This window comes from Amyelois transitella, chromosome 8 (genome assembly GCF_032362555.1).
Source record: "Amyelois transitella isolate CPQ chromosome 8, ilAmyTran1.1, whole genome shotgun sequence".
NCBI classification, from domain to species: Eukaryota; Metazoa; Arthropoda; class Insecta; order Lepidoptera; family Pyralidae; genus Amyelois; species Amyelois transitella.
The window spans coordinates 7,369,632-7,386,470 of record NC_083511.1 but is presented as its reverse complement, the minus strand read 5'-3'; the positions used below and the strand labels follow the sequence as shown (position 1 = coordinate 7,386,470).

The following is a 16,839-nucleotide window of genomic DNA, read 5'->3' as shown; positions in this document are numbered from 1 at the left end:
GAAAAATCACTATCGAAGAACATGCGTGGATTCGGACGTCGACCTTCAATCGTCAGCATGCCTTTATTTTCTGGCAACTCAGGACAGCTAAAGCCCATTAATTCCTACCCAGAATAAAAAATACCAACTAAACAAGAGAACTAAGAACAACTGAGCAGTTTCTATGATCTAAATGCCTTATTCAAGAGGCGATTGCGCTGCTGTACGCAGGCGCCGACTATGTTCGACTCGACCAAAGGCGCACTGCTCATAGCGCCGTCTCTTTCTAACAGTTCCTGCTGGATCAACGGTAAAGGCTGGCCCTCCACCTTCCCTGCTCCAGTAGATATATTGAAGGCATTCTTCATATTTGCGCTGTCCATGGCTATCGTCTTTGGAAATTTGGTGTTGATCTGCGTACTGAATAATCGGAGATACATCAAATACATTGATAATCAGGTAACTTTGTTTTACTTTTTTTAATTATATAAGTTATGTCCTATATTTTTTTTAGTCTTAAGTGAGAGTGTATATATAAATTTATATTTTTACCATACAAAGTTACTAACGTACCTATATGCTAGAACATTACTTCGATAAATTTTCATAATTGTTCACCACGTATGTTGACCTGTTTCATATCTAAAAATTATTCTAAATATAAGTTACAAAAAGTGCTGGAAGTCGAATTAATATCAGGTTACAGACATACTATTTTTGTTTCTAAATTTGCCTTGCTCTATTTATGTCGATTTTTGGCAGCCAACGAGAAAAGTCTGTGATTAACTCGTCAGTCCTTGTTGACATCTAGGTCGCTTGGTTCTAGATTTTACGAATCCAACAAAATCCTTCATTGACAGATTTCCAAATAAAACTGGAAGGTGATCAGGTGATTTAAATATATACCTACGAGACATTACTTTGAGATCCTATCCCAGGACAATAAAAGTATTTATAAGAACGTACTCCGGAAATTAAAGTGATTTCTAAAAATAAATTGTTTTTGAATTAATTAGGAACACATGTGTGGTTTGCGGTAGTATCGTGTGGTTTCCGGCTCTTTAGAATAGAACCACGAAGAAGAGAAGAACTACCAAGGGATAGGCTTATTTGTATATAGGTACTATAATTCAAAGAATACAAATCTACACTCATTGAAATATTAGTATAATTATGATTTCAGGAGCGTTTTAAATGTTTTTTAACACATTTAATCGACGTAGCCTTAGCCTGCTGACAGTTTCAAAGCGAAGCATATTCATTAACCAACTCAGCATAGTATGTGCAAACTATGTTTGTTGTTGAAACTACGGTCCACGATTTACTTTATGGTGCGAAACTAGGATGCTTCGTGGACATAAACTAGACAAGTTGTACTTACTTACACCCTGAGCATATATGATAGTAGATATCGCAGTCTGCTCGTAACTCTCAATCACAGTTGATGCGTTGGCAACAACAATAGATGTTGATTCTATCACACATGATTATAATAACAGAGAATATCTACAACTTCAGAGTCCTTAGTATGGTCATCAAATATTCCTTAAGAATCGTTGTAAGTTTGCTTATTTGGGTTTTTGAAAATGGCGTTGTCCCATAAGCTCTAAATATCAATGTTTAAACATGCCGAGTAACAGTAATTATTGTAAATATTGACACTTTCACCAAGTCGTTTTCATCCTAACTATTATTATAAATGCGAAAGTATATAAATTTGTTTGTTTTCTCTTTATGCGTTATCTACTGAACCAATAATCTAAAAATTTCGCGTTTATATACTTAAAAATATGAATAAGGACAAAGAGAACCTTTCATTCCAGCAAAAGCTATAGTTTCCGTGGGATTTGTGGGAATAAATTAGTTTATTTTTGAAGGTGGTGCTAAATTGCGGCTGAAGCTGCGAGTTAAAGCTAATAACGTCATCCCTTTGTTCTTGCCTAAGGGACAGAAGGCGTGATGCGTGGATCGGAAGCCGATTAAAAGGGACTTAATGATTTTGTGCATATCGATGCGACCGTCGATCAAACATCGATAAATTGAAAATGATATACTCGTAATTGTATGATATCTGTTTGCCCTCACAGAATATAAATATTTTACCCCTTCATACTAGTACAGTCCCTAAATTGTTTTCAGCAACTTGTAACAATGTTATAGTTTATCTGTTGTGAGAGAGATAAACTTCAGTTGTTTTTATTATTCTCTATGTAATTATTTCTATATGCATATAAAACAAGTGAAAAGACAAATGTCGGAAAGCGGCTTAATTTTAAATATAATAGCGTTGAGTTACTATCCATAATACTAGTCTCGAACTTACTTCGAGGCTAACTCAATCTGTGCAATCTGTCCCATATAAACCTATCTGTATTTATTTATATTATTTTATTTTATTTTACAGCCGCGGTATCTTTTGACGTCATTGGCCTTAAACGACCTGTTTACTGGCATCTTGGTAGCGCCAGTGGCCCTTCTACCCGCCCTGTACAAGTGCTGGCCTTACGGAGAGATATTCTGCCAAATACAGGTAATGATCATTTCTTGACATTTGTCCTGGTAGCAACCATTCTATGCGGCTATTGATGAACTTTGAGAAGTATACGCTTTTCTCTCATACCTATCATATATATTAGTTAGATGATACATATGCTTTAGTACTGTTTATAAATAACCCACAAGCGCCCGGGCTCCTTGACCGAAATGTGCCGTTTCCTGTGATCCCGACTTACTCCTGTCAATAGAGAAATAAATATTTTTTATGAAATTAAAATAATTTGACACTACTTAGTTTAACTGGCTATTACAGTATTCTATCACGTTAAATAAGAAATAAAAATTAATACAACAAAAGAAATAAGTTTCAAGTATGTAAAGTGCTTTATAGCCGCTATATAAAAACGAAAATATCATAAAGGTGAAAATAGCAAAATTAATTCTCCATCAAAATTCGTTGAGAGTTGTTTAATCCAGTTAGGGCTAGGAGGGGCTACAAAGTCCCCGTGAAACTTTGTTTAAACAAGAGACGAAGAGAAAATGAGTAAAGTTGCTTCAAGGGAAAAAGGTTCTCAATTGAGAAGTTAAAAGGTAATCGGATATCACGGATAAGTATGTACTAACTTGACAGCCTTACTGGTTTTCATCATAACTTTTGTCGATTGTGATTTTCTGTTTAGAATTTTTGGCAAGAAATACACGAAAAAATAAACTGTTTATAGCAAAAAATAATCTGTCACTTTATTGCTATACGTGGCTAACTTATAATTTTTTTATTTATTACCTATGAAGTCAGAGTAGATGACTTAAACTTAGGTTTTAGGCATTAAGAAACTAAAACTTCAAAACTTAGTCAGATGTAAAGAGTATCAGGTAGCTAAATAAATTTCTAAATATAAAAATTGGGTGAGATAGATGGAGCCTAGAGCACCTGATTATGATTTTAAATTTATTTTCATGACACATAAATTAAAAAAAAATCATACCTAGCAGGTATATAAAAAATGACAACACAAGCGATTTAACCAATAAAAATGACAAACAAACAAGAACAGATAAAATGGCCGTCGCAAAATATCAAATAATGAAAACGATCTGCATTGTAAGAGGTCTTTTGAAACACGAGCAATTTGCGGTTAAAAGAGCAATTGTTGGTGATCCGCTGACTCGGCGATTCGGGAACAATCAAATTGTTAAAACTTCTATGGCAGCGGCATTATGCGTATCAGATAATCGCGTACAGTGATCTCGCAGAAAGTCTTCAGCTGCGGAAGTTTCGTCTTCGTAACTTAGGTCATCTTCTATTATTGACCGGTTGAATGAAAACGAAAGTATTTAGTTTACAGAAGGCTTATCTTGAATTGAATAATATATAGATAGATAGATTAGGTAAGTGACACTATTGATTCGGGACAGATAAATAATTCTTAGTTACATTAAAGTCTTCTAAAGCGCCAATTGCTAGAAGATATAAACTACACAATTTTTTTTAACAATCTTAGTTATTGATTCTTTGTTGTCAACAATCAAAAAGATGATCGAAGTAATTTCATTGATATTGTATTAAGAAAATCAAGGTCATTAGACCAAAATGCTTCGTAGACAGTATTCCTTTATTTTAGCACTCTTGATGACTATCGCTTTCGTAAAGCTGCTCGATAAAATTTCAATCGAAATGAGATGGATTTCAGCAAATTTGAATCGAGAGGAAAGAAAGCTTGATTATAAAATAAATCTTGAAAAATAAATCTAAGGCTGATAAAAAACAAATGATTGGAAAACAAGAGAGATCAATAACAACATGTAATGCTTAAGTGTCTCTTCTGTTGTGAAATATCTTCGCTTGTAATATTGGGAACAATTAACTGATTTTTATCATTTATTAATCAAAATGCTTTCTGCAGCTATAAATGCATATTGTAATAATAAAATTAACATATTTTGTTCGTGGAGCATATACATATTAGTAAATTTGTTTGTCAAAAAGTTTTTATTGTTCCAGGCACTATTACGAGGTGCAGTGAGTCAACAGAGCGCTGTGATATTAGTCTGCATGGCTATTGACAGATATATGTATTTACTACACCCCAACACGTATCATAAACATTCTAGTAAAAAGGTGAGTTAAACGCTAAAATGGTTGAATTAGAAAGAATATATTGATTATTACAAAATTGTTTATTTTATTGTATTATGTAGGTTCCGAAGAAAAATAATTGAATAAATTTTGAATTTTTGAAATGCTTTATCCAAAGGACAGTTATGTTAATAAATACTATAGTAAACTATTGAAGCATTTATTATGTTAGTCCCTCATAGGATGTTATTTTATTTCCCATTTATGAAGGAACAACGCTTCAAGATCCAACTTCATTAAATATTAAGGTTCTGTTCACACGCCTTGATTTTGAAGTTAAGCAAATCCGAGGTCACATTCAAAGTAGGCTTTGGGTTCTGGGTTAGGATAACACTTCCATTATACAATCTCTTTGACCAAGTAGTTTTTGGAAGTTAAGTTGGCGCTAATCCATTTATTTATGTACATGCGTGCTTTAAAAGGGGCAGATAATTTTACACAACTAACCAAACCAGCAGTAGACGCTAATATCTGTGTTTATACTCAAAATAAATCAGTAGAAGGGTTAATTCTGTGCTTACGAAGGCCTTGTCTCTAAATAAAATATTGATTTTAATTTTGATTAAATATATTTAAAAAATAAATAGTGGTGAATTCTTAGATCGATACCGAATCCAAAAATATGATCAAAAAATTTTAGTCTGCCTATTTCTGTGTATAGTCAAGCGTCATGCTACAACTATTGGTTGCAACGCTACATTAGCATCCTGGGCACCAGACTTGATATTTTTTATTCCGGAAAAAACATTGTTCCCAAGGTTTTATTGCAGGAAAAGTACTGCTACCGAAGAATTTGCTAACAAAATGCGCGAGGGAAACGGCGGGAAAAGATAGATAGATAGAGTTATAAAATAAGAAAAAAGTGAACACTTTTTTACATAAATGGAACAATAAAAAATATTTTGCTTTTCAGGGGTGCGTGTTAGTGATAAGTATAACCTGGATATTATCCGTATCGTTGTTTGCAATAATGGTGCTTCCACGCTCTGGATATTACTTCAACTCCACGGGGTTGATGGCCTGTGATGTTTTTCATAGCAGAGTGGCGTTCAGGTATTTATTTATTAAACTCTTCACATAATTGTTCATTCTTTTCATTCGTCATCGTTCTTCGAAAATTATAAATAGCTTTTACATTTGAAAGTAAAATTGTTAATCCTTTATTGGTAGTTTTATGTTTTCTTTTCCAGAAATTATAACGATAAAAAAGATAAAATATCTTTTTCAATTACGCGTATATTTAAATAATTTATGTTCTTAGGGTTTATATAAAAAAATGTGTTTATCCCACTATGACAACTAAACGCAATTTATCTAAAACATTGATTGTGGTGTCTTAAAAAAATACTTTACTCTAGACCTTTGAAATTGTTTATATAGTTATAACAATTACCAAAATATTGTTCTGGACCAACAAAAAACAAAATATCTAGTGTTCAATAATTTTTCAGAATTCTCTCATGTTGTGCCTACTATTTCCCTACAACTATGGCTCTGATGTACTGCTACGGGTCAGGGTTCCACGTGAGCAAAACAAGAAGTAAATGTGACTCCGAACCCATCAGACCAAACGGCGTTCCCGTGCCTTGTGCCAAGACTTCACGAAATGATCATGATATTGTGGTAACTTTGCTATCTGTACTTATAGACCATTTTAGATACAGAATTAAAGGTAAACAAATTTAAAATTATATTTTAATCGGAAAATACATTCGTTAAATAAAGTATGGTTAGGTTAATATTAAATGTAATATAATAACGACATCTAATATTTCATACTGCGGTTGATTCAAAAATGAATACCTACAAAAGATATATATATATATTGTTTACCTTTAATTCAGTTAGTTTAAAAAAAATTATTCGCGTTCAATACAGAAATTTTACCAACGTAACGAAATGTCTTTTATATTCCTTAGGACGGACAGCATTTAGGAGGAAATAAAAAAATCATGTCAGCAATTTTTAGTAACTAAATCAAAGTAAATATCAGGTTACGATAATAGTTTAGTATAAAACCAATTGTAACTTTACTATATAACTTAGGTGAGTACTGCCCTTACAATTGTTTCAAAAGCACTTTAGAAGTCTAGAAAGTAACATATCAATAGAAGCTCAAGTAATAGTTATTCAAATTCAAATTTAAAATTTTTATTCATTATTATAGGATACTATCATATCGCTTAGTAATTGTCAAATCAAAAATTAGAATAGAATGTGGACGAGAGAATACATTGTTCAGATTAATTTATTTTTATGGGATTTTAATAATAAATAAAACAAATATATTTTTTTTTTTTTGGATTTCCAATTGTAATAGTAAAGCGGGAAGTCCACTAATCGAGATCACAAGTTCTATCGATAAAACTGAAGAACTAGGAATAATAAGAATACTCATTTCTATGGATACAGCAGACATTATTAATTTCCTTTAAAATTGATAGAGGGAATATAAGCAAGGTTCATGCATCAACCCCTGAACATAAAAACCAGTCACTCTTGATCACTCGTTTCTTTTTATTTTAGCAGCAAATCCCAGTTCCTGTGAGGCCCCACAGCGTCAGTACATCTCGCACAATGGCCGCTATGTCCTTAGGCTTTATTGTCATGGTCACTCCAGCTACTATACAGGAAGTAGTAGCTGCCTGTACTGGATGTAAGGTAATAATTGTAACAACATTCCAACTCAAATACAAATTGAGTATGTTTAACGTAGATCATAAAAACAAAATAAATTTATATAGGACAAATTATTCAGTAAGATCGAAACTTGTTTTATGGGATGAAATACTAACTCAACGATTCTAATAAATACTTATATAATCATCCAGGCCGCATCAAAGAGATATTTTTTTTTTGTTTTTCACAGGTGCCTCCATCATTGGATTTCATAGTAACGTGGTTAGCGTTAAGCAATAGTTTTTGGAACCCATTTCTCTATTGGTTGCTCAACAGTCACTTTAGAAGGATCAGCAATGAACTTCTCCAATATTATGTAAGTTTACCTCATTATGCAAATCGCGGCATAATTCAAACCAAAAAGAAAACCTGATGTATCAAAACAAAAGAGATTAACGATGAAGTTTGTTCAGTCTTGAGTTACCAGATTATGCAAAAAGTTTCTTGTTTCACCAAATTAAAGAGAGTAATGTGCTGTTATGTACAAAATTGCACTCAATATTTATCTAAACAAATTTAATTTCTTGTTCTAATAAACAATTATTTTCATCAGGTTTGCTGTCGAAGAACGAAATCCTTTCCAAGTTATGAAAAACCAACAGGCTGCTGTGGTTCTCCTGTTACTTCTGATGGATTACATTCCAAAGGAGAATTTGAAGGTCTTGGAGAAAAATACTGGGGAGAAATATTAGAACGTACTGTGTCTTCCACATCTTTACACGCGATTCAAAAGGCTTGCCAAAGAGATCCTCTTCGATGTTCAGGTTCTTTTAAAGGTTGTCCTACCGGGAATTGTAAACAAGATCCAAGACTATTTGATGGCTGGCCTACTGATTACAGGCATCTAGATAGATCGGCGTTTCAAATAGAATCGTGTTCACGGCAATGCAGAATGAAAAATTCTGACTTTTGCCTATTTAGGCCTAGTCCAAGTTTCGAATGTGGACGATCGAGATCAAATCTAAGCTTGGATGAAGGAAACTTCACTAAGAGTTGTAATGGAAGACACCCAGAGTTGTGAGAATTCCGAAACTGCCCGGTTTTCGGGCACAGAAGTAATAGTATAGGCATGTATCCAGGCGTTGAACACTTTAATTCAAACATAAAATGGAGATTCGATGATTCACAAGCGGAGGACGATATGCAAACCCTGGAACAAAATCTTGATAGAATTCGTAGTCTTAGTCACGAGAGAAATTTTAATGCATACGGATTGAAAGACAGTGATAATTTATTAGAAGTTGAAGTGAACGTTGCAGAAGATGATTCTGATGAAAATAAAGATTATAATGGTGGTAGTGCTCGTGAAAGTTGTGACGAAAAAAGTGATTATGGTACCGCACATAAGTTTTCTCGTACCTCTTCATTATCTAATAGAGAATTAGATGTGATCAAAGAAAGTTCCAGAAGTTCTAGCGACACTGAAGTGACGTTGACGCGATGACTTCCGAGAGTGACTTTTGACAAAGCAGTGAATGTGGTTCATTTGGATCTACCTCCAGATCACAGACATCATTGCGGGCAAAAGTGTTATATAAAAAGACATCCTTAGTATTTACCAAAATAGAAAAGCAATTGTTTAAGTATATGTGGACCAGTAGATACGGGTCTTATTTTATATATCAATCAATTAATTCAATAAGAATTATTACGTTCTGTTTAACATACGAGTCATAGATATAGATGTAATTAATAAAAAGTGTGTGAAATTACATTTTTATGAAGGATTAATATTTTTCAATGATAGCAGTATGGATCGTGGATACATAAAATTATATTAATAGGTAATACTTGTAAGTGAGTGGTAATCGTGCTCATGTAGTATAATGTTTTGTATTTTTGGTAATAGTTGTATGGTAAAAGTTACAATGAACTATATCTTACCATTTTAGTTTCTGCTTTAATAATTTTGTCTTAAAACTTCGGATTGTCTTCACTTGATTTGTATTCAATTAGAATTTTCCAGTTTTCACCTTTTAAATATGTAAATAGTTATAATAAAATAAGACTGTTTCAAGGAAAACTCTAAAGTAATCAGATCGCACAATACTTTTTCTTCTTTATAAAATAATAACTACAAATCGTAAATTGTTGATGTCTAATTAAATGTTAAAGAAAATCAGGAGAGAAAATAAACTGTTTTTGTAATTTATTGTTTTATTTTTAAATAGCTTTTGCTCATAGAGAATTTTGGACTTAAATAATCTGACTAAATTTTATTAAACTCATTTAAAAGTTTTGCCACGAAAGCGTAACAGACAGACTTTGGCAATAATAATAGTATGGATGGCCAACTTAGTGAACTCAATTGATAAACCTTATAGGAAATTGACTTTGCAAATTACCAATAAAGGTACGTATTAGTTGGTGAAAGTCCTATGTCCTTTTTGGGAAACGTCGTTAATTAGGGTAACTGTATATAAGGGATGATTAAATCGAGGACGTTCAAAAGTCCCCGAAACCGACTACCTTGCATGAAGCCAGTTGTCAATGTTGATGAGTCGAAGAAGGATGCAGGAATTGTGGCAAGTGGAAAGATGTAGTCTCTGCCTAACTCTCCGGAAACAAGCGTGAATTATGTATATGTAAAAAGGATATAATTATTAACTTGGATGGGGTGATCGGCTAATAACCTATCCACCACTTTGCTATCCAGAAAAGATACTTGTGACTACCATTTATAAAAATCCATACTTTCAAATACTTGAGTATTGTTGGGACAAAACTAACTGAAATATCTACGGTTAGGCAGATGATTATTTGGTTTTACTTATGTTCTCTATTTTTTATATTGTCTGAACATTAATTTAAATTATACATTATTCATGATGACATACTAGAAAGCCAACTGTTATTTAAACTTATTCAAAGTGTTCTTTGGGTATTCGTAACATATGACATTAAAATACTGCTGACGCTTTCCTGACCTTACAGTGAAGGGTAAATGGAAAGAGATTTATGGCCCATCTATAAAGATTTTTGTAACTATGAAGGAACACTATTACTGAGGATATTTCTATCAAGCGAATTTTGTATAAGAAGTTAGTAGGTACTTTAAAGAAAATTTCATTTAAACAAAAAGTTATCATACATACATATTACGTCAAACAGGGTAGACAGAGCCAACAATATTGAAAAGGCTACGTTCAGCTGTATGGGTTAATGATGGAATTGAATTTCAATTAGTGACAGGTTACTAGCTCATCGCCTAAAAGAAGAAAGTTCATAAGGCTTTTCCTTGTCTGACTTTAAGAGTTAACATCCTGGCATGTATGGTCAGTATGGTCAAACAACCTATGGTCTGTCGATGAAACACCGTTTTCAATTACTATGACTAGAAAACTATATAAAATATTTAATACGCATTTTCCTAAAGGGGAAGGCAGATACTACATCTTTCTAATTCTTACACTAATTCTCATGAAATACCTAAGATTTTTCTACCTAATTTGCGGTATACATCGTCACTTAAAAATATTTTTTCCAATAGCCTCAAAAATTATATGGCATTAAGAAAGTAATATATAACTATAAATATGATAACTCATTAAATACTGTTATTATTTCAGACTAAAGGAAGACATAACATGACTAAAAAATATATGTGTGTTTGTTTCTCTTTCACGCAAAATCTACTGGACAGATTTCAATGTATTTTGGTCACGGGTAGACTACAATCTGGAAATTCAATAAATAAAAAGTTCTTTTTATACAGGGATTCCCACGGTAGCGAAGCCCGGGGGAGCAGCAAGTGGCAATGATAACACCTATTAATGTTGACACTGCTTAGAAATACTACTCGTAAGACTTGTATTACGTCCATGTACCTACTTGTAAAGAGATTTAAATCTTTAATTACTACTCAAAAGTACATTGACCTCTGAACTCAAACAGAAAAATTATTCCATAGTAAACTGAAATTATGTATCAGATGTGATGACTTAATTATTTTTTAATCATTACCTAAAAGGTTCTGAAAAACTTAATATATCATAATGAAACTAAATGCAAATTGAAAAACTTTAGGCCATTCTAGAATGTACTAGTTGCGTCGTTATTTTTAGGGTGTAAATCAAAATCTGTAAGGCTGATAGGGTATAAAACTTTATACTTCGACAGTGCTGATGCACTATAAAAGTGCATCGTACACGTCACAGTATATCTATCTGATATTAACTTAACAGCGCTTTTTATAGGCCATTCGACATTTTACGAGAAAGACCGCTGTAATAGACCATAAACTGATATATTTAAAACTATGCCTTTAGGACATATGATCACATCTCGTGAACTATAAAAAGAGGCTAATATTTATACCTCTCGAAATAACCTTAATTTCAATTTAGTTTAAGACCGAAACGATACTCTTACGGTGAGGGAAAACATCGTATGGAAACCTACTATACAGCTATACAGTCTATTGGACGGTCAAGAGCTAGATTCACCTGCATAGGTTGCGGAGGTCATTATTATGGGAGTCAGTTCGTGTAAAAACCTGAGAGGAAATATGATCAAAGGTGCATCCTGGGCTCTCAAGAATATGTAGGGACAAAAAAAAACCGAGACAAATGTCCAGAGGAAGAAGAGAACCTTAAATAACATTTTACAGTTTAGCAAACATTACATTTATTTAAAGGTTGTTTGAGGGCGAGAATAATCTTGTGACTTATAACTATAATAAATCACAATAATTTTTCAATAAATCATAACATTTTCTCTATAAAGGAAACCCACTTACGTAACAATTTTGGTATTTGTACATCGAATAAAATGGGTGCCTAACATACATATATCAAACCTTTTCCCTTAAAAAGCCGTTTATTTTAGTAGCTAAGAAACCTACGATTTTAACATAAAGGCAGTCAATACGAATTTAATCATGCCAAAATTATATTGTAAGTTGTACATAACCGTTTACTATTATATATTTTTTCGTATATTTTGGTTGCATTTGGGAGCAAATTCAATAAATTGTAGTTTTATCGCAGATTCAGTAAGAAACAATTTAAATAGATTGACCAAAATAAAATAATTTAGTTCTATATTTTTGGAGATTTCGTAATAATTCAGAATTATATTTGGAGAAAATAATCAACAGATAAGTAATAATTGAATTTTTTTTTTTTTAATCAAGAAAAGTCGAACTCTAGGCAACTAAGAATTTACTCAAAACTGAAATACCTAGTTTAGGCCAATAGAATCGCCCGAGGGGTTTATTATAAACCGTTTAGATTCTAGAGAATGTCACGCCTACGTGATAATAGTACCCTTGTATAGGTCGTATACGGTTACGGCTCTATGAAAATTTTATAGGCGTTTATGGGTAATATGGGACAGGAAAGATGAGAAAGCAAAAAAAAATCAAAAGAAATATTGAAGGCGACCCGGATTGGAACGAATAAAAAAAGCACTAAGTAGTTAACACTTAAGAACTTTGATTGTAGATTCATAAACGAGTATTACAACAAAAAATAACATATGTATATATTTTAATAAGATCCTTTTTCCTGGAGGAGATTCTTAACCTACGTACTTTTCGTTTTAATAAAAATTTAAATCCGGTGTCATACAAGTCTTATCACAGGTAGCGTTTTTATAAATCAAATTGGGCTTAAGCGATAATCACCAAATGGCTTTCCTTGTAATTTTTAATTAAGTCAAGCTACTTGTTTGGTCTTGTTAGAACTCATTTTTAGTTAAAAATATATAAGATAGAAGAAGATGTTTTCAAAATAACTAAGTATTCAAACATATAAAAAAAAACAATATTCTCAGTAACTTACCAAACTTTTGATTAAAACCAGTTTCATGTGACATCCATACGAAAATCTAGCTGAAATCCTGGGAGCTGAGGTAATTTTAATTAATATTATAGAATCAAAACTTTGATACCTAAAATTAACTTGATAACTTAATTTTAAAGTGCGTTAAACTTGACATCACAGTAATTTGTTATGATATTTAGGCTTATAATATCATAACCTTCGCTTTAAGAACTTTTCCACTTAGAATAAAAAATGACCGTCTTACTTTACTTAATTTAAAAATATTAATTTTAATTAAGTTAACTAAACGTATTCTGAACGATCAAAATTAATGATATCGTTTTGTGCATTCGCTGTCTTAATTTCATCCCATTTTTGTGACCAAGACATAACAATTTGTCTCAATTTGGCTCAATTCTGAAGACCATATTTAAAAGAAATTATTATAAATGGTGCGCCATTGAGGTGGAAGATTTTTTCTTAAGCTGAAAATATGGAGTTTTGCTGTTTGCTTTTATGATTTTATGGTACGAGACATGGGGACGAAGCGTATATATAAGTGTTTCAGACGTGCCTTGTATCATAATGTCGTTTAATATTGAGCTTAGTTATCTTAGTAGCCATTCGAGCGCCTGGCAACCGCCATATTGAATCCTCAAGTAATTTTCTATTGGAATATAACTTGAATACACTAAAAATGCCATCTCGTAACGATTGAACGTCTTCTCAATTTTTTTGTTAGTACCAGGACCTTAGGTACCGAAATCAACTTGCTGAATTAATTATTATTTTTATTTATTTATTTATTTATTTATTACACAATATTCATAATGAACTTAAAACAATATTCCGCAAAACTGTTTTCACGGTTTGACTGCGGTCAGTCTTATTTAAGCTTACATACTTCTATAGAATTTGAGAAGTAATTTTTTTAGAGTTTTTTTAATTGATAGATGAAATCTCAGAAAACAATTTAATATTACATGTACGAGTACCAAAAGCAGAATTCTCACGTATTCAGATTATCAGCATACAATGTGTGATTGTGAGAACAGGAATAAAAACGATAGTATTGTTACTATCGATATAATTGTGGCTAGAGATTAATGTCAATTGTGTCTTGAATGTGTTTTAATGCAGTTTTCAAGTTCACCACTAAATTGATTAAATTGAAATTTGATAATTTGGAGTGTTATGATGTTTTACTAATCTGCTATGAGTGGATTATCAACCGGAAATAAAAAACTAAATTCCATTTCCTTCAACGATTTTGTAAACTTTGAACTAATTATCTTTAATTAGTACGAGACTAAATATCTAACTCTCTTTTGGAATACAGACTCTATTAATATGTAGGGAACTTTACATTAAATTCCTCTAAGCTACTTTAAAAAATTTAAACCAAGTTGGTGAGAGAAATATTGGTTTATTTACTATATTCTTAGATGCTATAAGCGAGAGAAAACGGAACGTCGATGAATCATCTTCAACAGTTTATTTTTAAAAAGTCTAGAAAGTTCTAATGAAAAAGTGTTCATACTAAAATTACTTTGAAAATGTTTTAACTTTGATGGAAGATAAATAAGTAAGACGACACAGCGACCCGAAATAAGTCCTTGCCTCCTATAAGAGACAAAATTTGTATACCTTTGGTGATTAAGTCAATTTTAACATCACGGTTTTTCTAATGTAAATAGCTCAATTCTGTCGGTTTTATTTGCCTAATAAGTGTATGTAAATCTTTAAATAATGATCGGGTAGGTTGGTTACGTGTGCTCATGGCAATTAGACCGCCATATCTCAAAATCCGTGATCGATCATTCTCGTATCTATGATTCTCGTTAGGCGCTGACGACACCAAACGAATTGACGCTCCGCAACTGTCAACTTCACTGCTAGCAAATTACCGTGTCGCGCGAATACGAATGTACCTATGTCGTAAGGTTAAATATTTATGAAAAAAACTTCACGTGAGATAGGGGGAAGTCCCGTATCGCCGGACGGCACCTAGCGCCGGACACTCGTACTATTCAAGCGAGTATAAGTCAGTTCGATTCAAAATACAAGTGAAAGGGGTGCTGGGGCATACAGGTACAAGATCACGCGCCGTGCCTCGCCAGTGACGCACACGGCCGCGGCAGGAGTAACCATTTGCTGTTTTAGGCTCGAAATCACGGCGTCACCTAAATATCAATGTAAGTAATTCTAGTATATTTATGCATTTACATTTGAGTGGTATTCAAAGATAAAATCAGTACTCGATTGTTATCCGTAAAATGGTAGAATATTATTACATCTTTTAAACAATTTTAGTAGGTACCATCTAATGAACGAAAATGTGTGTCCCTTGGCACCGGACACTAAGTCGTCCCTTAGTGCCGGACAGTAAACATTGATATTTCTTGTAAGAAATTACGTATTTTATTCTAATTATTTAATTTTGTTTTAGAGTATAGAAGAAAGAAGATAGTTAAAATGAAAGAGAAGAAAAAGAAAGGATCCTGGGATCCACAGAGCTTACAAACTGCTATTGATAAGGATATGTCAAAAGAACTGATCGTAAGACAAGCTGCAATGCGATACAATATTCCTAAAAGCACTATACATGATTAAATAAAGGCCCTAAATCGAGAAGAAGTAACAATGAAACCAAAGTTAGGTAGGTTCACTAACACCTTCTCAGCAGAGTATAAAGAAGTCTTGGTGGACCACATTAAAGATTTATCGAATAGATGCATGCCGCTCATGAAAAAGAAGTTTCCAAAATTAGCATACGACTTAGCTGAAGTCATGAAGTTTCCTCATCGATTTAATAAAGAAAAAGGTAGTGCTGATAAATAAAAAATAAAAGTCGCAATAAAAAATTGCGACTTCATGAAAAGGCATTCTGACATTTCGTTGAGAACACCGGAATCGACAAACATGATGCGCCTCGTAGGATTTAACAAACCACGAGTGGATCTCTTCTACGACAACCTTGAAAAGCTGATGAAACAGTACAACATTCACACCCTCAAGAATTTATAACTGTGATGAAACTGGTGTCAGTTGCGTGCACAAATATTCGTCCGGTACTAGGTGCCACTTTTTAAAATTATGTTTTTTGTTACCAAAGTTTGTTTGATAGTATCAATTATTTTTTAGCAGAGGTTGCATTTTTGTTAAATTAATTTGACTTCTAACTTTGTTATCTAATATAAGTACATAATTTTATAAACATTCCTTAAATATTTTATGTTTTATTTTTAAATAACCTTAGGTGTCCGCCACTAGGGGACTTCCCCCTATATCTCGCTTTATAAACACCGTTATTTCTCGTCTTTTTGATGAATTAACATTACAATATAATTATAATAAACTAAAACTTATTATTTAGTTTAAATTTAAAAGATTATGTTGCAAACGCAGTTCAACATGTTCAAAACTTTGACATATATTTAGAAAAATTAATTAACGTGCAGTATATTCGTCAATGCATTTTAGCTCTGAAAAGTTCAATGATGTAACAAAAACAGAAAATATAATACAATCCGCTAGGATTGAATAAACAGCTTTAAATTTGTATGTTCTTGCAATGTAAACTGGCTTCGGATACCTGCTAGAGTACGTGTTTCACTTTGTGTGTACATTAGCGACTTCAATGCACGTAATAGAATTTCCTCTTTATTCATATTCAAATCTACTGCACACGCGCTCTCTATTCTGAAATGTAAACTAGAGTAGCAGCTCTAGTTACTGGCCTTGTCACTGATATGAAGTAAACTACGTAGGTTAGCGTTTAAG

General features: G+C 32.6%; 2 protein-coding genes across 2 annotated transcripts; both read left to right on the top strand.

Moving 5' to 3' along the window:
- Positions 1-219: 219 nt before the first annotated feature.
- LOC106136020 (trace amine-associated receptor 1) lies at positions 220-8,312 on the top strand. Its single transcript, XM_013336454.1, has 8 exons — positions 220-438; positions 2,384-2,509; positions 4,478-4,594; positions 5,526-5,665; positions 6,064-6,235; positions 7,142-7,273; positions 7,482-7,607; positions 7,845-8,312. Exons 1-8 carry the CDS (start codon positions 220-222, stop codon positions 8,310-8,312), a joined length of 1,500 nt encoding a protein of 499 aa, XP_013191908.1.
- Positions 8,313-8,360: 48 nt separating this feature from the next.
- On the top strand, positions 8,361-8,735 carry LOC132901987 (uncharacterized). Its single transcript, XM_060945395.1, has one exon. The coding sequence runs from the start codon at positions 8,361-8,363 to the stop codon at positions 8,733-8,735; it is 375 nt and encodes a 124-aa protein (XP_060801378.1).
- Positions 8,736-16,839: the final 8,104 nt, after the last annotated feature.

Bases quoted from the DNA above. Each gene is read 5' to 3' on its own strand.
- LOC106136020 (XM_013336454.1), top strand. From the start codon at position 220: ATGTTCGACTCGACCAAAGGCGCACTGCTCATAGCGCCGTCTCTTTCT. The intron at 439-2,383 runs GTAACTTTGTTT...TTTATTTTACAG, and splicing joins TCAAATACATTGATAATCAG to CCGCGGTATCTTTTGACGTC. The intron at 7,274-7,481 runs GTAATAATTGTA...TGTTTTTCACAG, and splicing joins CTGCCTGTACTGGATGTAAG to GTGCCTCCATCATTGGATTT.
- LOC132901987 (XM_060945395.1), top strand. From the start codon at position 8,361: ATGTATCCAGGCGTTGAACACTTTAATTCAAACATAAAATGGAGATTC.